Raw genomic sequence first — 23,350 nt, 5'->3', positions numbered from 1 at the left:
TTTTCATTAAAAAAAAAAATCTTGTGGCCATTGAATCACAAATAGAATAGTAAAAGGGAAATTCTACACCGATCACCATTTTGTACTTCACCTTGATTATCCTACTTTTAAATGTAATAACTTTCTAGCCAGCTTCTTTTTTTTTTTTTTTTTTTTTTTGGCCAGTACTGGGCCTTGGACTCAGGGCCTGAGCACTGTCCCTGGCTTCTTCCCGCTCAAGGCTAGCACTCTGCCACTTGAGCCACAGCGCCGCTTCTGGCCGTTTTCTGTATATGTGGTGCTGGGGAATCGAACCTAGGGCCTCGTGTATATGAGACAGGCACTCTTGCCACTAGGCTATATCCCCAGCCCTAGCCAGCTTCTTTTTCCTTTTATTTTTTCAAGGATAGGCAAACCATCCTTGAAGATCTATTTTCACAATCTGGACTTGTAGGTTTATGGACAATCCAAATACCAGAGGAAGCTCACAAAATAACAGTCATTTCAAACTAGAGGCCATGCAGTTTTTGAGGGTTTTTTTTGTTCTCTCATTTATTCAAATTCACTGCAGGAAGTAAACACTAAAAGATTAAAAAACAAAACAAAAAATTCACACTGCAGTATGTACAGTTTCAAGACATCACATGAAGAAATTAAATTCCTAATAAAAATGACAAATTATATTACTGAGCAGATTGCATCAAAACTGGCTTTGTAAACCCCAGATTTTCTTACCATGAATGGTAATATGCCTGTATTCCAGTAACTGCTAATGGTAGCATACTCCTGGTATGATATTACGTTTCCAATAGGATTTTTAAAAATTTGTGAAAGTGAATTGTCATAGTGGTTGATTTGAAAAAAAAAAGTTGAGACCCTTGGATTCAAGCACATTCTTTCACAAAGCTTAAGCCACAAAAGCCATATCCAGAAATGGAATACTGTCATGTTGGGATGAACATTGGATCTGACTTGTTAAGACATTTTGCCAAATGCACAGATGCACAGGGTTCCCCATGCACTTTTCATGCAGCAGGTAATCACAACTTAAATAAAAGGTTTATTCTATACATTTGTCCAGACTTGCAACTGTATACACACATGCACAATTTTTAAACCTGTCAGATTATATTTACACTTATACATGGAATATACAGAAACCAAAATGGATTAAAAGGCTTTTCTGTTGCATTAGAACAATACAAAATATGTATTTCTCATTAAGGAAATCACTATTTACATCACCTTTAAAAACCAGTTTTGACATCTTCATGTAACAAGTCAATATATATATATATACATATTACATATATATATATAAAATATATACTCTCACCAGTTTACTCTTCTATATGTAGGAGCAGAGAATAAACAGGTAATGCTACCATACTGATGTCAATGAAAGCTGTAGTACCCTTTCACAAATGACTTTATTAGGAAGAAATTGCCTAGATATCTAAAATAGTCCTTAAAAATGTGTATATGTGCATTCTTGTATCTACATATGTATAAACAAAGTGGATCTGTGGATGTATGCTTTTGCTCAGTGCTCTTCTTTAAAATCACTCTAAATTTAAAGTGGGAAAATTATGTAGTAAATCAGAACAGCATTTTTGCAGTCATATTTATTTCTGTATTACATATCCTCATTCCTTTAACTGTTCCTTTAACTGTTAACAAAAATAACCAACCAACTAAAACAAACCAACAAATAAACAAAAAGCACTGCTGGCTCTGGTTGCTTCCACCCTGCCTTAATGTCGCTCCCTTGTTAGAAACAATCTTCTGAGGAAGAGTAACATTTCTGACAACACTTCTAAGGCTCTAGATATTTCACAATGAGAAAGAAAGAGATTTATTTCAAAGCTTGTTTATACAGTGTAGACATTGGGATTGTCACAGTAAGGACATGGAAGAGAATAAATTCACTGGCCAGTGGAATTTTCATGTCAGAACAAGCATTCATTTCCCTATTATGTAGCATCAGATACACTCCTGACTATTATAAGATATCCAGTAACTATTTACAAATCACTTTGAGAAAAAAAGATAATTATTTTAGAGTTTTAGGTCATATTAGGAAATAATGTCCATTTTTAATATAAAAAATCATAGAAACAACTTCAAGTAGAACAACTTTAAATTGCCTACCAATTAATAGTTGGCTATACAATAATTTGATAGGTCAGTTGCTTACCTGGCTCACAATTGTAAACAAAAATATTGTGTGTGTGTGTGTGTGTGTGCCTATGTGTGTATGTGAATGAAGTATGGACTGTAAAATGTCAACTTAAAAATACTTATTTCCGCATTGAAATACCATGTGGCTCAATAATACGTTAAGTTCTCCCACAACAGTATCAATGTTTTCCTCTCATCATTGTTTAGAAGGAATAGATCCAGGGGAGTGACTGTACACTGACTGTACATTCTGTCATGGATAAGTGCTCTTTGTTCTTTGCTTAAGTCAATCTGAGTTTTAGTGCCTTTCCTGGGTTTAAACTAAATGTTTCTAATCTTTGTCAGCATTGTTCATAGGACAATGGTGTTAATAGAAGATAAGGATGTATTCAGGAGAAGTTTCCAAACCATCCTGGAATCACCTGAGTTTGGTAAGTGGCCCTGTTATTCCATCCCTAAGGCTAATTAAGATGTTACTCATTCCTGAGATGTTGAGCCAGATATGAAAGTTGTCCCCTCGACCCAAATTTTTTTTGTCATAAAAAGTATTCAGAACCCTATTTCCAAAGACAAAACGAACAGCAATATAGGAACTACAATACTGCAAATTTTGAGTTATGTGTGGCTGTACTGGGGAAAATATAGGCATCAAATCGTTTTATAGTCTTGTGTTCTGAGAAAAGTCATAAGCAATGTTTTTCAAAAACATCAGTGTGCAGAAGAAACACCTAGGGAGCATGCTAAGACGCAGATGGAAGATTCCCAGGTCCACTTAGCAGAGATCCTCGTGCTGTAGCTCTGAGATGTTGCCTATGAATCTGCATTTTAAAGCAAGTGCTCCAGATGATTCTAATACAGATAGATGGTCTGAGTCCAGCTTTAAGAAATCCTGCTCATAAGACTCACAAGATACCATAGGAATGGTGAGAATTAATTTTACAAGAGATGGTGCAAATTGTCCAAAGAAAAGCCATTTTGCTTTTATTAAAAACAATTTCATAAATAGTCAACAATTCAGGAAACCACCTGAAGATAAATGTTAACTTTCCAAATTCTGTAAAAGGAGGAGTATTAATTTAGTAAAGAAGTTAAAAATACAAAAATGGAAATCTGCCTTTTTTTTTAAGGATCTATCAAACTGCCTTCTAGTATAATCTATTTTTACTAAATAGTACAAGGTTTAAAGAAATATATATTGAAAAGGTCTGGGGTGGGACAGACACATTGAGAACCACAAAACCACCTCCAAGAGTTAAAAATAAATGTGTTCTTTTTTGTTTTTGTTTTTATTTTTTAGCAAAAGTGAAAAATGTATGTTTTTTTCTAATTTATTCTTGAATTGAAAATGAGAGATGAATCAGAGCTTTTTTTTAAAATTTAATAATTATCCTTTAAAGAGTTAACAGTTTGGACAGTAAAAATGTTATGTAGACTGACTTCTGAGATGCAAAATAAGGTACTCTAATAAAGGCAGCAAAATGCATTGATCCACTAGGATAGAGTTTTACATTTCAATTTATGCCTCTTATTCATTATTACAAAAGAAAGAATTTCATTCATAGTCTACTCACAGTTGTTCTCTGATGCATACAGAAGTGTTATACAACCAATTGCTAGTTCAAATAGTTTCCTCATGACACCTAATGTTAAGCAAAAATTAGTATGCATATTTAAACATCACCAGTAACCAGTACTTTTCAAAATGGAAAAGAAAAAAGTTTCAATTATACCATGCTTGTCTCAAATCATGCTCTTATTTATACAGATCTCAAGTTCATACTAATTAGTTTAAAAAAAATCCAGAGCTGGGTGATGGCAGCTACATTTTATTCTGATTCCTTTTTTATTGTTAGCACGTTTCCCAGAAGTCCATAAACTTCTCCATTTGCGCTGTGTGGGCGAGAAGCATTATTTCCCATATGGCTATTGTAAGGGCTTCTTAAATTAAAGAAAGAAGACTTAGTTTCTGCAGCAGGAAGTAACTCTTCCTTGATTGTAACCTGTGAGACACTTTCAGTAGATGAAGACTCCCTCCAGATGTCCTTGTCCTGTGTCTCCTGACTGGTAACAGAAGTGCCTCCCTTCTGGAGCATGTAATACAGTATTGGATTTGTTTTGGTCAGTCTTGGAGAGTCTTTTTCATACTCATTCTTTTCCATGTCTGTGATAACCCACTTCATGGGCCCCTTCTCACTGGTCATGGAACACCCATTCAAAAGTCCAGGTTCTAGCCTAGACCCCGAACAGCCCAAGTGTTCTGGGAAAGGAGGGCTCACAGGAGTTTTTACTACTCCTGGGTAGGAAAATGTCCTGTTATCCATGCCACTGTTGGGTTGGGTGGAGCTGTACATTAGTCCATTTAAAGAAGAAATGCTAAATTCAGGTTTGCTACTGGTCACATGATTTTTGTGTCCCTTTTTTTTACTGTCCATGACAGAATTACTTCTGTGTGGGGACAAATCTCGCACACAGTTTTCGGAGAGAAGCAGCTGTTTTAGAACATTGAAGCTTTTGCTCTCTCTAGCCCAACTCCGATGTTCGTTTTCGCTGGTAGAAGCTTGACTAGAAGGATAATATTTAAAGTCAAGATCATTTCTGCTCAGTTTTAGCTCTTCCTGGTTAAGCAAAGGCCCATAGAGTACTTCCGGAGCACTGTGGTTATTTGCAGCATCGACAATGTTGTTTTTCATCTTTTTAAATGGATTTTCTAATGGCTCAGTATAAAGCTTCCTTTTCTTAGGAACTGTGCAAAGACTCTTGGATTCTGGAGGTGGCAGGTCACTATTTCTATGACTCTTGTCTGTATCATCAGCTGTGTAACTCTCTTGGTTCTGTCTCAGCAATCGACTTAATAGACCATTCTTTGAGAAAGAAAAGTCCTGAGGTGAACCAGGCTCTGACTTGAAGTCCTCTGTCACAGGTAAGGCAGTTGCGCTTCTCTGCACGGTGGGAGTCCTACCTAAGAATGAGGCGGGCTTGGCATCATGGCTCAAGTGCATGTTGGTATTATGAATATGTAAGTCATCATTGGGTTCAGATTTTATTTTCACCATCAATATTTGCTCATTTAAAGCTCTCTCTCTCTGTTCCTGAGTACTCTCATCTCTTAAGGGTGGTTTCTCTTTCTTTTCACTCTTCCCTTTGTTGGGATTTCCCAAGAGCAACTGGAGGACAGTGCGTCTTTCTAGTAGGTTTTCTATTTCAGAACCAGAAAGTCCTGGTTCAGGACCTGTTGGTTGGCTACCGAAAGACTTACTTTCTTCAATGGCATTTGTTTTATTTGAGAGCATAGGGCTATTTAGTCTGTCAATCATACCTACAGTTTTATCTGTGTTTACACTTAACAGTGGTTTGCTAGGTCGTGGCTCTTCAACTGGCATGGAAGACTGCATTCCACACTGTGCCAAATTCTGTAACAGTTTACTGGCACTGAAGGTTGCAGAATTCTGTGCACCTTCATTCGGAGCTGGTTTCTCTCCTTGTGACTCTTTGCTTTTTGAAAGATCCATCAGGTGGTTGGATGCAGTATTTGTCAGGTTTTCAGAGGGAGTACTGCAGGCATATGGTGGGGAATTCCACTTGATGACCATAGAGTGTTGAGAGAGATTGATGGGAGAGTCTGCTTTGGTCGATGTGTGTAATGGTGGAGTGCTCACTGGAGTAGTCCTGTGTATACTGGGGCTTTCTATCACTGAAGTCCTTGTATAGTTTTGTGTACTGAATTTTGTCACATCACTGTGTATTCCCTGAGGGCTGGTGGTTTTTTCTACATTTTCTTCATTTTTATGGCCAAGAAGCAACTGAAGAAGTGTTACTTTCTGGTGTGAATTTAGTTTAGAATTCTTTGAGGTATCTTGCTCTTTGATATCCACATCTGGGACTTTTGGATCCCAAGTGTTTAGCAAGGACTGAGTTAAATTATCAAAAGAAACAGGCTGGTCAGACTCAGGTTTCTCCATCCGGTGCTTACAGGACAAGTCTATGGGAACACAATTGGAATATGAACTTTCATCACCACTGCTGTCATCTGTGAAGCTTGGGTTGTTATCTGAATATTCATCCATAGTTGTAGGTGTACTACTATCCTCAAAAATGCTTCCTCTCTCATTTTGGCTGTGTCCATTCATTGGCTTAGGTATGGTCTGGCTTTTAAGAAGATGTAAAAGCAAACTATTGTTAGCAGCTTGCTTTATATTGTTTCTTTCCAGGGAGTTCTTATAGCCTGAATTTTTAGGGGAAGAAGGAACAGGACCCATTGGGTTTGGAAATGTTGTAGCACTGTTTTTGCTACCCATCACCTTGCCTGAAGATGTTCTTGCCTGACCATTAAGATGGCTTGCCATTCCTTTTGAGAGCTGAAAATTGCTGACGTCCTTCTGGCCATTTTCTTGTAATCTGGCCATGGCAGCAAGTCTTTCGCTTGCTGCTTGATTTGCATTTTGTGTTTTTAAAGCATGTTCCCGAGAATACTGCTGCAGATGAGCTTCACTCGAAAGGAGTAATGCAAGCTGACTACAAGCAACACTAGGCTTAGGTGATGTGGCAGGACTAGCCCTTTTCTCCACCATGCTAGCGACGGCCTGCAGCCGTGCAGCACATGATAGGGGTTCACTCAACACTTTAGTTCCACTCTGTCCCCCATGATGAGGCGACTCTACAAACCTGTCTCTAATGAGGTTTTTAGTGACATCAGGAAGACTGGTATCTGGCTTTTGATCTTTAGCTTTACTTTTCTTCAACAAAGTTTTTAAGTGACTGGAGGCAACACCATAGCACCTTAAATCCTTCTCTACTTTTAGAGAATCATGACTGAGGGCATACCCTTGCTCCTTGAGGCTCTGCCTAATTTGTTGTGACAGAGCAACTGTCTGCAGCCTAGAGCTGAATGACTGAAGCAAAGAGGCCAGTAATGTGCTATCCTGTTTGCCTTTAGGCACATTGTCAACCATGCCAGCTAGCAAAGCTTCCTTCTTTACATTTAAATTTACGATGGAATCAGACAGCCTCTTCCGCTTTGCTGCATTCCAGTCCTCCGAAGACTGCAACAACCTGGCTTTTTTGAGATGCAGCATGCCAGACCCCTGGTAAGTATGTGTACTGGGAACTGGACCATTACTTTGACAGGTGGGAAATGCACTGCCAGAAATGTTAAAGTTCTGATCGTCTTCATTGTGTCCAGCAGACTTTTTGTCGACGGTGGTACCTGATCCCCCCGCTGCCTGATGCATTAGTAATCCTTCTAGGTAAGTTAAAACTATAGAATCCTGATGCACATCGGAGCCAAGCTCTTCTCCATGAGTCATGTTCAATAGGAGTGTTCACAGGGGCTTGGTTTCTAGTCACTGTAAAGAATGTTTTTGTTGTTGTTGATGGTGATGGTGGTGATAGTAGTGGGCAAGACGTAACTTTAAAAAGTGAGTGACAGTTTATCACTTCCCATAGCAATTAGACAGAACTGTGCTGTTACATTCTGACCAGAATTCCTCTGGAAAGACACCAGGCAGGTAAACTTGCATGCAGTCTGACCACAGAGTTGATCAACTTCCCAGGCAGGAGCAGAGGAATCCTGCAATATGTATTTGTAGTAGCAAGCAGATGTCTTAGTGAATATATTTGTTTTCTTTCTTCATTTTTTAATTCTTCATCAAATGCAAATAGCAGTATTCTAAAAATAAAAATGAAGATAGTTAAGGAAATGAAGAAGTAAGATCATACTCTGTCAGTAAGCAAAAGAATGCAGTTTTACTAATTTATATCCATATCTGCATCAGTCACTTCCTTAGTAATTTACTTTATAATTCCTATTAACATGCAAGTTGAGTTAATCTACACTCTTAAATGATCAACTAATTTAGAGACTTTCAAAACCCATCAAATTTTTAAGTACTCATAACCTTTCTGTGAGTTAATATGAAAGTTAACTTTGCTTAACTGTTTTCTGTCTGTATAAGTGAACTAGAATTTGTTCCCTTACGTTATTGGGTACTTAGGAAGAAACGTAAGGAAATGTGCTGAAAAAGAACAATGAAAAGATACAGTATGATGTAAAACGATAGGACAGAACACATTCACCGCAGACATAACCACACACCAAATATTTAATAATTCTGCAATTTGAAATAAATGGAAGAACTAAGAGGTAGGGTAAGATCAATGTGGGAACCTATGTAAAGTTTAATAGTATCTGTCAATTGGTATGTATCTTAAAGGTAAGGCCACATATAGTAAAACTCTTGCTTATAATTCAGGAGGATTGCAGTTCAAGTTCAAGCTGGGTGGAGTGGGATCACAGTTCAACAAATAAGTCACATTTAAAATTCCAGTTGTTTGGGAAGTATAAGAAGGAGAATTGTGGTCCAGGGCAAAAGTGTGAGACTCTTATCAAAGAGGACTGGGACTGTGGCTCAAGTAGTAGGGTACCTGCCTAGTAGGTACCAGGCTTTACAAAGAAGGCCTGGAGGTTTAGTGTTAATAGGGGACTACCATAGTTTCTTTGCACAGGGGCCCCAAAGCAGCAATTTGTCACTTATTCACCTATCTTATCATTTATTTACAGCATTACTGGAAAAAACAGAAGACAGATTAATAAAAATCTCAGGAAGACAAAATGACTTTAAAGAACAGTAAGCATCTTGGGTTATGGCTTTGAAATCATTTGCACAGTATAATACACTCAAAATGTAACTGAAGGTAACTATACATTTTTATATTTGGACACATAATGAACTCCTCCTCTGAAAATATAGCGGAGTATGAACCTAAAGTAAGTAAAATGGTAAATGTAAAAAACCACATACTGTCAGGTCATCAGGGTAGGCCAAAGGAATGGCAGGACAGGGCCATATTAAATATTTAATTTCCTAATCTCATGTAAATCAATACAACTGAAGTCATTGGACTCCCAATCTTCCAGGCAATCTGTTCAAGGACTAGGAGATTAGGTCAGGTCAGTTTAAGGACTAAAGGAGATGCTTTAAAGAGTTTAAGGAGATGATGGGTAAGCAGGCAAATCGGTACTCACAGTTTCTAGACTATTCTTAATCTAAATGATTTCTTTTTCCCCACCCTTGTTATTTCTTTCCAGGTGACATTCTTATATCAATAAGTACAAACAAATTTAAAAAAATTAATGTGATTACCATGCTATAATGGTAACCGTACATATACACTACACACACACACACACACACACACACACACACACACACACACACGGGAAAGAAAATTTAGAATAAATTTGATGTGAAGAAAAATAATTGCTTTCAAAAATAGTCAAGGTGATTACTTTTCATTAATTTCTTTGAATAGAAATCTTATAAAAAGCAATGTTTATAAGAAGCAGTGGAGGAAATGGGTTGTCATGAAAACTAGTTTGTTGTTTTTTTAAGAACATGAATTTATATATCAAAGACTGTTGTTATCTGGAGAGGCTGTTATACCCTGGACCAACACATACTACCACCTTACCAAAATATGAAATGCCTGAGAAAGTAGTTGTTCTGAAACTTTGTAAGGCCCGAATTCAGTTAAAATCTAAATTGAAAAGTATTTCAGGAGTAGAGTGAGCCAAATTTCTTCAAATATCTTCTAATTTCTCTTAACACCTTACACAATTAAAGAGGTAGAAATCATTATTAATCCTGTTCACATTCACATTCACTTCTGTGGTACAAAATGTAACTGAGAAATGCTAAAAAGAGATATGATACTTGGATATAGTATAGATCACTTATAACCATTACCACCTAACAGACATCTTCAAGTTAAAAATGTTACTTAATGTTTTCAGAATAATCCTGACTCAATGTCTATAGCACAAAGATGAAGAGCTAGGAAAGCACACCTCTACATGTGTATGTGAGGAGATCTGCAAAGAGACTAGATAAAGGAAGACCTTTCTTGATGGATGTCACCACTGAAGATGGAATGGAGAGACACAAACAGAAGACCAGTGTATAAGAGAATGTCTGCCCTCAGTGACTCTGCTACCCGGCTGCCAAAATGCAAGTTTTCTGCCCTACATCATTCTCCCAATAAGATGGACCTCTGAGGCTGTGAGATAAAATAAATCTTTCCTCCCTTTGCTTAGGTATTTCATTGTAGTGACAAGAAATCTAATACTATTTCCAAGATAATAAAATGGCAAAATACTTTAAGATAGAAACAATAATATTACTAGAATTACACAAAGTACTTTCAATATTTAGATGGTTCCAATGGACACAATTATGCTAATAGCAAGGTATAATGCTTTCTCCTGTTAAAAATATATTCATAATAACCTTTTTTTTTTGTCAGCCATGGTGCCTGAACTCAGGGCCAAGGCCCTGTCTCTGAGCTCCTCAGCTCAAGGGTAGCACTCTTAACACTTTGAGCCACAGGTTCACTTCTTGTTTTCTGGTTGTTAATTGAAGATAAGTTTCTCAAGGACTTTCCTGTGCAGGCTGGCTTTGAGCTGCAGTTCTCAGATCTTAACTCCTGAGTAGATAGGATTATAGGCATGAACCAACAATAACCAGCTCATAATAACTTTTAAAAAGAATAAGGCATATAATGTAATCTTTCCTACCAGTTAGAAATACTCATTTAATTTATATCTAACTATGTTAGAAATTGGAAACAACTCTTTTAATTAAATTTAAACTGGTTTTTAATTTTTATAGTATTGAGAGTTACTGGTTCACTAGAGTGAACTAAAAAAATAGTGAGACAATTCCATGGAATTTTGACTATATGCATAGACAGATTTTAAGAAAGAGCTAAGTTTCAATACACATCTAGTTTAATAAAATAGGTAGCAAAATGCTTGAATTACAGGAGTATAATTTTAAAAGGGTTATACATTCTCTCTTTTCAAAAGTACATAAAGCTGGGCACTGGTAGCTTGTCCCTATCCTAGCTACTCAGGAGGCTGAGATCTGAGGATTGCAATTTGAAGCTAGCTCAGGCAGAAAAGTTTGTGAGAATCTCCAATAAACTACTCAGAAAAAGCTAGAAGTGGCACTGTGACTCAAGTAGTAGGGCACTAGCTTTGAGCAAAAGAATGTCAGGAATAGCATCCATACTGTGAGTTCAAGCTCCAGGACTGTCAAAAAACCCAAAAAAACAAAAAAAGTACCTAAATCCTAAGTATATGCAATTAGATTGAACTTTCTCTTCAAGGTTTTAACAATAAAATAGTTGTGAATATTTTATATGTGAGAAAATGTGTACATACAAATAAGTGCTATATTGGTTCTTTGAAATGAACTATTTCTATAGCAAAGTTTTTGCTTTCTTTTATTAAGGAGTAGTTTATCAATCAAGGAAAAACGCTGCTGAACTTTCATACACTCTGCAACAGCAAAAACACAAATAACACAATAACACGATTTACTCAAGTGAAAGATATATCTAAATAGAATTTCTTTTTTTTTTTTCTTGCCACTCTTGTGGCTTGAACTCAGGACCTGGGCACTGACCCTGGCTTCTTTTTGCTCAAGGCTAGCACTTTACCACTTGACCCATGGTGCCATTTTTGAACTTTTCTGTATATGTGGTACTATGGAATCGAATCCAGGGCTTCATGTGTGCTAGGCAAGCATTCTACCACTAGGCCATATTTCCAGCTCTAAATAGAATTTTAACATTGGGCCACATTTGACAGAAAATAAGTAATAATAATAACACTGGTCTTTTTAGCTATTCTTAGGTTCTGTTTTTTACTTGCAATCAATTCTCAATTAAAACATTCACTTTATTAAATACCTATGAAGTCAGTTGCATAACTTAAATTATGTTTAGGAGATATCAATCTTACGATTTTGAACTGCTTCCATGAAATGTTTCCCCAACAACTTCTGCATTATCAAGTAATAACTTACTATTAAATATAAAAGCTTTTTGGAAATGAAGCTGTTAAAAGCACTTGGATTCTTGAGTAGTTTCTAAACACATACAAGTAACTGATATAAAGCTTAATTTTTGTCATTTAAAAAGTCTTACTGGAAAACAATATCTAAAGTTCAATTGTGGGTTATTTCATGGGTGCTTTTTACATAAAAGGCTAAGAAAGACACTCAGATGTTTTATTATATATTAGTAGAAAAATATATATCTAATAAGATTATGCCAAAGGCATTTTTATTGGATCTTTTATTTCAATAATACAAATGCAAGGCAAGTAATTTATAGAACTCTTGGTATTGTCTTATGTGGAGTTATGAAAGGAAGTTTTAAAAGTTAAGCAGGAAGCAAAAACTCAAGAACAATTTTAAATCAGGATGTAAAAGCAGGCATTTCATCCAAATGGATGATACAGCATTCCAAGACAAAAGCCAATTATAAATTAAGAGCAATAAAACCCAGTGCTACATCTCATACTACAAGAGAAAAAAAGGTATCCTTTTAGAGAAAGATCCCAAAGCTTCATTAAAATATGAAGACTTTATGTTTAGTGAAGAAAACAAAAATGAAGACTACATTGTTCCTTTATTACGAATTGAATGTTAGAAAGCAGTTGGAAGTGAAACAATAAGAAAAGTACGGCAAACATTGAAGTGTTGTGAGAGCACAGCAGAAAATAAAAAAGAAATAGAATAATAAAAGTTTGAAATTTTACATCTAGAATACACTTCTAATTTCTTGCAAAATGAATAAAAATCAGCATATATCTTTTTGAGAAAGTTTGAATCCCAAGATAGTAACTTCTTTTGAAGATGTATCTTTATCAAAAGACATATACATGGCTATACAATGTAATAGGCACAACAGAAAGAAATGAACCTATTTAAAAACATTTTTGCTAACACAGAGTCCCACCATTTGAGATTAGCCCTAAGGAGTCTTATCTTTCCATAGATTCTCATTTTAGGTATGAATATGCTTCAGAGACAGGTAGCACGCAGAAGGCGCTGAGATTGAGCAAGTAGAAGAGCTGCCCACATTGCTCTCTATTGCAACCTGAGGGACTTAAAATATTTTTGCACAAGGCCAAATTTGCTTCAAATTTCCAGGTCCATCTGACAAGTTATAACTTGTCAGGTGTTTCACAGGACTAAAATAGTGTCACTCATATTCCCTATTATAAAAGAGACTGGAGACACTACTGGATGACTAACTCTAATGTTCAACTAAAGGATATAAGTATATGTGATCTTTATTTCTGTGATTTCAAGTAATCAGTCAAAGTGTAGTTGATAAAAAATGACAAGCATTTTAAACAGAAAGATAATATGCTGTTACAGAGTTGTACAAATTGCCCTGACAAATACGTCTTATGGTCTTAGTGAATTCTAGTGGAAAGAGAAGGTTTTGAAGTGGCCATACACCCAATCATCAAATCCCAAAAGATTATTTACCATCCACTATCTATTTTTTGTCAGTAGGATCACAAAATTTCAAGCACATATTTAAATATGAATTTATATTTAAAGAAATTTTGCTCATCTATTGCCTACATAGTAAATAAATTGTAAGCTTTTTAATATGATCTATGAGGACATAGCCAAATGCTAGAGATGAATTAATTGTCCTAGTGACAGAAACAAATACCTCTATAACTCATACAACAAAATAATAGAGGATTTCTTTGTTCTAAGCTACCCTCAGAAGGCCAAATATGACTCTAATTTAACAAAACTATGCTGGCTATATAGTAAAAGTTCACTATTAACTTTACTCTGACTGCATAGTTTATCTAAATAAAATATCAAAATTAACATGAAAACATCAGAGATTTTTAGTTAAAAATAAAAGCTGCAGAGATTAAAAGGAGCTATAGGAAGGCCTAAAAATATTTTTTTTTTATTTTAAAATGCAGCATATGGCTGGGAATATGGCCTAGTGGCAAGAGTGCTTGCCTCCTACACATGAAGCTCTTGGTTCGATTCCCCAGCACCACATATATGGAAAACGGCCAGAAGGGGCACTGTGGTTCAGGTGGCAGAGTGCTAGCCTTGAGCGGGAAGAAGCCAGGGATGGTGCTCAGGCCCTGAGTCCAAGGCCCAGGACTGGCCAAAAAATAAAAAAATTAAAAAAAAATAAAATGCAACATATGCTTTTATATTGTGCTGTATTGTTTTGAAAACACAAGTTATTATTAGTACTGGAGTCTATTTATTATCTAGTACTTTTATTTTTATTTTTGAGGTAGAATCTCCCTGTGTACCTGAGCTAATCTTGCATGTATACCTTCTTTTCTACTTTTCTTTAAAAAGAAATAATAGTTTCCCAGAACACAAACCATTACTTCATTGTGTAAGAAGACAAAGAGCAAAAGAAACAATCTAAATCTAAAACTGAGAAGATAGAGTTTCTCTTGATCTACTCTAACAGTCTTCAAAGTTGCTAGTGCTTTCTACCACTTTTCAAAAGAATAATATTTTCCACTTTGTCAAAATAAGGAGTATAATGGAAAGTTGACCTTTCCTCTGGAATTTTTCAAGTGTCGATAGTGTATATGCAGGAACATCTCTTAAGATTGGTGCATAAATCTTATTTAAACTCAACTATGGTTTCCCCATCCCTAAAATAGATTTGACACACAGACAGAGCACAAGGTCGAGGTCACAGATCAGCAAGAACGATTACCAACAGAACTGATGTAACAGCTGGCACTTGATCAAAGCTCCTAGGGTTTTTAGTACACTTAGCAGACATTCTGCATTTACTCATGGGGTACACTCTGTTTTAAAAATATTCCTCCCATCCTTGGGACAAGATCTTTCTATACTTTTCATTATACAGCAGGGTCTAAAATATATATTGTATTAGATCACAGAGTAAGAGGAGAAACTTGTGTTTCAGAAATGTGCATTTTTAAATGCATGTATATGTGTATATTTATGTAAGAATTCCTGAATTTTTGTTGGTTAAAACTGGTCTCTGCCATGTACATTTTGTAACTAGCTTAACTTGGAAATCCCATGCTGCACTATACTCCGACAAATCTCCCTATCAGAGGCTGAAATGAATAGTAGGTTATAAGGTATCTTAGATATCTTCATTTCCAAGACATTTACTATCTTAAGTATTTATATATATATATATATATATATATATATATATATACACACACACACACACACACACACATATATTTGTGTGTGTAATCTGGGACTTAAATTTGAAATCTGACACTTCTGCTCATTAGCAAGAGTCAAACTACCTGAGCTATGCCTGCAACCTCAGTACATCTTTGTTAAGTATTGGTTCAACCAGGAAAGTGCAATAATGTATCCACGGTTTTCCTTCACAATTTTCAAGTAGAGTGAATGAACGGAAGACATGATAAAAAAGGAAAAGTACTCATTACCTGACTCATGTAACTGTAATCCCTCTCTCTGTTCATCATTTTTATCATCATCATCATAATAATAAAGTAAAAAATAACAATTAAAAGGCACAAAAAACAATATCCACAAGTGATATGTAATGAACATATTGGAGGGTACAATCATCTAACAAAACCAATTCTTTGTTTTATTGTTCAAACAATATAATTAATTAAAAATATTTATGAGAGCATGAGCTACGTGATGATAGCTCCTACTAAAGTATTCTAATCAAGAAGACTTCTCCCTACCTTGTTCCTTACCTCCCTCCCTTGTGCTAAGGAAAACTAGGCCTCATATATGATAGACAAGCACCCTTCTCCAACGCCATCCTTAAGAAATTATCTTAAGGGTAAATAATGCTATTGGGACAAATTTACAGTATAAAAGCTTTTCTTATTAAATCAGGTACTATTTGCTATAACTTTATGTAATTTCTAAGTTATCTATGATACATAAAAATGTTCTTGAAAAACATAAGGGAAAAAATCTTATCAAATTACCAAATTAATTATCATTAAAAAATGAAGCTTCCTTTATTTGGCTGAAGTAAACTGTTAGTATAACAAAGTTACAGTTAATGGATAAATCACACATACTTTTGCCCAGATATCACATAAAGAAGTATCTATTCTTTTTAAAACACTCATTTCCTTAAAAAACACACTACCAAGGTCTTTTTAGATGAATCACTTATAGGTAAATAAATACTTCTTTATGGGATATCTGGGCAAAAGTGCTGACTTGCTGTGGATGGACCATGAACTTTGATTTCTATGTGACATCAATCTTGCTAGTATTGTTCCAGAATACAAAGAGTTTTAAGTTGAAAGTGTTAGTCAGTACGTAAAAAAGAAATATCACTACAGACACATCCCATGGATGGACAGACATACTGACGATATATGAAAAGTGACGTCAAGAAATCTGACAGGATTCCACTCTAGATGATTAATAAACCAAAGAATGCTACACGGACAACACACCCGGAGAATAAATATTAGATGAAGCTATGGACACACCATTAGTAGGTGATCCTTTCATATTTATTGTCCTATGTACCCTTCCCTGATCTCTCTTTGGTTTATCTGTGCATATGACCCAGTGTTCGAAGTAATTATCTCAGTAATTGCAGCTGATCACTGCTAATCTGAGACCCAGCTTCGCTGCATCAGTTCTAAACACTTTCAGTGCCAGCACACAGCAGCCTAACATGCTCTCTGACTCGACACCCACCACTCCCAGGTAGAGATAGACTGAGGTGGGAGCAGTAAGGAGGCTTTACAAAAGACTCCAGTGAGCTGGAGGAGAAATGGGGAGAGCCCGTAGCCTTCGATGGACCAGGCTTTTCTTGCTCTCCATTATTGCAGAAACATACTTTACAATTTCCCCTTAACCTTAAACTCATCAAAAGAACTATTTATTGTCTATTATTGACAACATTTAATAAAATGAAATCACACTAGTGCCAAAGAACACCTTAACTTTGTGTAAATCACCCATTATTTTTCTTTCTTGGTTCATTTGCTTAGTAGTACATAGAAATATACCACATGTGCATATTCTTATATCAACATTTTTTGCTATTCATATTTTCTTTGTGCTTCAGTCTCTACTGTGCTTTTACTGATGATATTTGGACAAAATGAATAGCTTATATTATGTGAAAATTCTTGTTATGACACACGAGGATATAAATAGCCAAGCAAGGAAATGGCAATGGGATACAGGAGAAAGAATATGGTTTCTGCTTAGTGCCTTTCCTCCCATTTGTCCATCTGATCCCTATCATTACCATCATTTGATGACCTTTATCATTTTAAAAAACAAATAATCATATAGACAGCCTTTCCTGAACTCCAGAAGTCATGCCTGTGACTCTGTAGCACTCAGAGAAATTTTCATTCACCTTACTTACAAAAATGTATTTTGCTAAATGTATGCCCAGCTCCTCAGCAGAGTATGAACTGCTCACTGGCAGGAGTTAGTTATATTATCCTTGTCATCTTTATGTCTCAGGGATGGGCAGACATAGCCTTCCAAGGAGAACATATAGCAAGCCAAATTCTAGGAGACTCAGTCTGAAAAAAGAAAGATGTATTGTCATGGTTGTAAGGTGCCTCACGTTTTAAAGTGAGATGCTATTCCCAATGTTTGGTTTCAAAGTGAGGACATCTTCTAAAGATAAGCTATCAAAAATGATCAAACTAAAAAGCAATTAAGGTATTTTTTTATTCTACATAGAATTTCAGTGAGCTTAGAAAATATGAGAAACAAGTATTCTGGTGGAAAATAAAATGGGTCAAGAAAATGTGGTATACATAAACTCATCCATTTACACATCCATTAGAAAGAATGATATCTTATCTTTTGTAAAGAAATGGAAACACCTGGAAAAAAAATGTGTTAAACGAAGTAAGTCAGGTCCTGAGAGATAAAGGGTGCATGATTATATGTAGAAACTACAATTAGAGCTTACATGTAAATATGTTGAGTGGTATCTAAGTGTATACAAATATATTAACTGAAATGGGACAGATTGAAGAGAGAATTCAAATAGTAAAACTCCTTTAAAAGGCCAAGTCAAAATTCAACAAAATAAACACCAGGAAGCTGGTACTTGAAAGTGGTGGAGTGGGGTCAAGGGAAAAGGAGTAGAGGAATGGAGAGAAGAGGGGCAAAATGCAGTCAAGAATTCAATGTATATCCTATAAAATTTAGAAGATCAAAGTAGGAAGGGGAAGGATAAGTAAGAATATCGAAAGGGGTGACATTAATCAAGATGCACTATATCCATATACTGGTTTGTGCAACTACTTAAGGACAATTCAAAACTTTTTTTTTTTTAATTTAAGGATGTGAAAACCACACACTTACTGAGTGCTTATGGCTCACTCCTATAACCCAAGCTACTCTAAAGATCATGGTTCCAAGCTAGTCTAGGCAGGAAAGTCCATGAAACTCTTATTTCCAATTAACTACCCAAAATCCTGAAGTGGAGCTGTGGCTCAAGTGGTAGAGCGCTAGCTATCCTTGAGCAAAATATCTAGGGGACCATGTTCTGACTTCTAGTTCAACCCCTGAGACTGTTGCCATGTACATAGGAGCACAAGCACACACACACCTACACACACACACACACACACACACACACACACACACACACACTTTTAGAAGACTATAAAGAAAACCTTTAACATTTCTGTATAACAATTGATCATTTAGTTTCTTTTAATCATTATTTTCCCAAATAGGATACAATATACAATCAAACTACATCGAGAATGAACTTATGTTTCAACATGCTGGTACCATTACATACGTTCATCATCCTCTCCAATTATTCCATTATAGAAAGATGAATAAAACTCATTTAACATTGAAATACCACTTTATAATGTTTTAATGGAGATATGTTAAAGAAATGAAGTATCACTGGGCACTGGTGCTCAAATCTATAATCCTAGTTACTCCTAAGGATTGTGATTGGAGGCCAATAAAGACATAAAAAAATTACTTGACTCTGTCTCCAAAATAACCAGCAAAAAGCAGGGCTGGAGTCATGGCCCAATTAGGAGAGTGCCAGGCTTGTGAGCTCTAGGTGCTGAGTTCAAACCACAGGTAATGTCAAAAAAAAAAAAAAAAAAGGAACAAACAAAGAAATAAAACATAACACCAAAATATTCAATCCTAGAAGCCAGGTATACCAAAACATATTCTAATATAGTGAAACATGTAAAATGATTTTAATTTTACTGTAACAAGAACAATTAAGAAATCATTTTTCTACACCCACTTTAGATATTAAACACTGGGGAAGATAATAAATATGTACCAAAGAATTTAATTTTTTAAAATTGTGATAAAGATTAAATCAAATTGGCCAAAGCTATTCTGGGGATAATCTTTTTCTTTTGAAGCCATGCTGGCTGGAGAGCATTAAGAGTGAACATTAGTTTATTCAATAAAAAAATCTGTCTTAAAAATAAAGTGATTCAATATATAAAAGTAATCAAATTACCCTGTAAAGATTATCTAATAAACTAAAAACTAGATCAACAAAAACTTATCCCATTAAGTTTGACTTGGATAGTGATATGATGTGAGTCAACATATCATTGTCATGTATATTCTAGTTCTTATTAAACTACTAAGACACTCTTAGTAGAAATATAAAATCAAGGCAATATGTGTTAAAGAGCTGTAATGTATGTTAAAGAGCTATGGTTCCGGTAGTCTTACTTTCAGGAGTGGTATTAAACCTTAATATTTTCTCGAGTGTACAAAGGATAAGCTGTCATGTGTGCAGATAACATCTAACTTTGATAGGGATGAGTAACACTAGTAAGATATAATTTAATTTGTACTAGAAACAAAACAACATATACCTTATTGTATTCTAAAAGCCAATGATTTCCTTTTAAAGTGAAACATACAAATACTCTTATCTCATGCAATGCTAGATAGTCAAATTCACAGAATTTGTAGGAAGCTGGAAGAACAGCTAATAGTTAAAATCTTCTTTCCTCTAATTCTATCACCAGGTTTCATTTTTTGAAACAGCATGATTAAGAAAGAGATCCTTTAAAAATGACAGAATCACAGAACCTCTCTAGGTGAGAAGATAGTTGAAGGGCTATCTGCTTAATCATTTGAAGCCTAATTCCCTTCATAACCTATTTGTTAAATAAATGTTTGCTCAGCTTATTTCTGCAAATCTCCTGTCTTGCAAGATGGTATCTTTTGGAATAGTAAGACTGTTGGTACAATTTTTGGTTCTTTCATTTACCAACTGTTTTACCACTCTTGAAAGTAATTAATTTATGTGTACACAAAACTGATGTCTGTTGCATAAAACCATCATAAGGAATAAATGTGAACAACCTTACATAGCCTGGGCACCTGATCAGTGCTTAAAAAGATTTTCTCTTGTTTAAAAACCTTGTTCTATGATGGTACAATTTTAATAGTACAAATGTCTTCCTCATTGTTAGCTATCACCTATCTTTGTAGTCCAATCGTTTCTTTGAAGCTACAGAACATTGGCTAATCCTTCAATGTTGCATAGGTACAATTCTTTACAAAATTGTGACTGGCCAGAGTATATAAAACCTTGAGGGAGCTCTCCCCCATAGACTGTTGACTGCTATTAAGTGTACTACACATTTCCAAAGCTCTGGTTTTTCAAAAATGCTTTAAAAACCCACTTTCCCGTTATCAAATGAAATACCACAGTATATTTTCTTTCATTTTCCTCCTGTGGTAGTTAAAATAATCTCTCTTTATCCACATTTTACCATACAAAGCTAAAACAACTCAGATAAACTATGTGATTGGCTGTCAGAAAGTGGCTGACCCCAAACCAAAACAAGGTATTCTGAATTCTAGCTTTTTCTATGAAATCTACAAACAACAATGAAAATGAATCTGGAAACATTTGGTAAGAGAAACACTTTTGCAGCATTGAGAAAATTGGGGGTTACTTTTCTTACCCTAAAATCTTGTCTCTGCTATTTTAAGTCTCTTGATTTTATAAGAAAACCCAAAGCCCAGTTATTAAGCAAATAGTTTCTAGGTTCCTAACTCTATGATTCAGCACTGGGTGAATCAGGTTGATTTGCTTCTCCATTATTAGCCTGTTTCTTTAGCTGCAAAAGTAGAGTGATTATATCTACTTCATAAAGGTGACGTATTAAATGAAATGTGTAGATACTATATCTAACATGTATTATATCTTATATTATACTGTTTTATATCTAACATTTTCTAGGCCCTTAACAAACTTAAACACTTCAGATAGAACACCATAGCAGAAACTTTTTCAGTTTTTTCCCACTTACTTGCCACTTGCTATATATAAAGTTCCTTGATGTCTATGGATTCCTGGAACATCATAGGCACTGAAAATTATGCTTAGGCATATTCTGTATGAGTCTTGAAAAACTTTAAAGTATTTAAATATGTATAATAATTTACTTAATCTAGATGAGTTTTAAATTTCTTAATCTGATAACACTAACTCACTAATATCAAAGAATAATCCCATCTATCAGCTCTCCTTTGCTACAGCTTGTTCTTATAAAATCTGTTTCCTGACACAAACCCCATGGGGATAAGTCAACATTTAAAACCTGACTGAAAGGTAGTGATTATCTCTCCTCATATATTAATTCAGAGAAAAAAGCTTCATTAAGGGTTGGTAGCTTAAACCAGGTCACATTTCAGATACATTACAGGGGAGTTAGTGTGCTGACACAAAGACTAAGGTAGGCACACAACAAGACAGGGATGAGAAAGGCAAAATGGAAGAGAGAGAAGACCATCAAGGCACTAGTGAATTACCTTCCTGTTTCGAGGTGGTCCAGAACACTCCTGAAGATCCAGCTTTATAACTCCAATAAATTCCCCTGTACTTAGCTTTGCTGAGCAGGCATCTTGTTCTATCACTATGATATGGAACCAATAAGGTCTAAGACGAATGGCATTTTTAAAATCTGTGACCCTAAAGAACTCCACAAATAAATATTAATGTTCTTGTTCCCTCCTTAGTCTTCCTCGGGCAGCTTCACCTTCAGTATGGCAAAAAGAGTAACATATATCTCTGATCTTCAAATGAGGAAAGCTAATAATACAAAGAGGTAAAAACAGTATCCAAGGTCAAACTTAGAATTTGTAGGGGTGGAAGTTGATAACAGAATTTCCTATTTCTTATTCCCAAGGGCCTACACTAACCAATAAACCAGCTGTTTCTCTTGATAGATCTAAACTATGCCAATTAGCCAAACAGTGTAGGAAACATTGACCAAAACAGGGGTTAATTGGACATTGGTTGTTTTAATTCCATAATCAGTTCTTTCCCTTAGCTACCCTGGGAGTGAATAACATATCTTTTGCAGGAATGGGAAGGAGGCCAGCACAGGCCATCTGGCTGAACATGTCCTTTCCTCAAGTCATCCCTGCAGCTGTGTGAAACTTAACTGATGTTGAAGAACTTTACAGTTTAAATTGTTTCACTATTTTCCATATACTCTATTAGATCTAAAAGTAGAGTGATTAAAAAAAAATATGTGCTGGGTAGTTTCGCTGACTGTAAAGTTAGTGTAGATACAAAAACATCAATACCCTATGTGTGTATGTGCATGCATAGGTAGTAGTGAGATGAAGTCTGAATTTTTTGTATGTTAAAAGACTTCTCATAAAAATATATTTATAAAAGGCGCTTATGTTTAAAAAAGAGGGCAAATCAGACTCTGTTCTTTTGATATGACAAACAAAATGGCTGAACACCAGTGTTTAAGGCTTATAATGCTAGCTACTAAGGAAGCTAAGATTCTGAGGATCATGGTTCAAAGCTGGTCTAGGCATAAAAGTCTACAAGGCTTCATTTCCAAAATTACTAGCAAAGTAACAGGGATGGAGGCAAAGCTCAAAAGGTAGAGGTTCAACTGCAGATCTGCATTCTGCCCCACCCCCAGCTCCTAGTGTACAATGGCCTTCCCACTGATAGAGGAAAAATGGAGCCATGAGAGCACATGTATTCTACTTCCTCGGCCATTTTTGTTCCATTTTCTGCTATATAACGTTGCTAAATGACAACAAACTTGGATTACTGAATTCAAGAACACTGCCCAATACCTGAAAAGTAGATGTGCATCCATCAAGTGGGTTTTAGTGCTACTAGCCTCACAGCCAGGCTACCTATAAGCACTAACTTTTTTCCTCTCATCTGTTCTTGCTCCCTGCTGTCCCCTCTTCCTCCTCACATACGGCCATATGGCTTAGTCTTTTTTTTTTTTTCTTTTTCTACCTTTTAATTCTCAAGTCTTACATGACTGGCATTTATCAGTATAAAGGATTCTGATGCTGCAATAAAGGCC

General features: G+C 35.6%; 1 protein-coding gene across 5 annotated transcripts in view; it reads right to left on the bottom strand.

The window, feature by feature from the left end:
• Positions 1 to 1,762: 1,762 nt before the first annotated feature.
• The window catches only part of Nrip1 (nuclear receptor interacting protein 1), a 73,732-nt gene continuing 52,144 nt past the window's right edge, over positions 1,763 to 23,350 (bottom strand). For 2 of the 5 annotated variants that reach the window (XM_048346406.1, XM_048346409.1), the window contains 2 exons: positions 17,392 to 17,554; positions 1,763 to 7,825 (listed from right to left, as the gene is read on the bottom strand). In XM_048346406.1, coding sequence (XP_048202363.1) covers positions 3,987 to 7,463 — 3,477 coding nt within the window. In that variant the 5' untranslated portion in view covers positions 7,464 to 7,825; positions 17,392 to 17,554 and the 3' untranslated portion in view covers positions 1,763 to 3,986. Of the gene's footprint in view, positions 7,826 to 11,434; positions 11,495 to 12,130; positions 13,220 to 17,391; positions 17,555 to 23,350 lie in introns of those variants that run through there. The other 3 variants (XR_007210976.1, XR_007210975.1, XM_048346408.1) reach the window with 3 other exon arrangements.

Source organism: Perognathus longimembris, chromosome 5 (assembly GCF_023159225.1).
Source record: "Perognathus longimembris pacificus isolate PPM17 chromosome 5, ASM2315922v1, whole genome shotgun sequence".
Lineage (NCBI taxonomy): Eukaryota > Metazoa > Chordata > Mammalia > Rodentia > Heteromyidae > Perognathus > Perognathus longimembris.
This window is presented reverse-complemented; position numbering and strand designations above follow the sequence as displayed.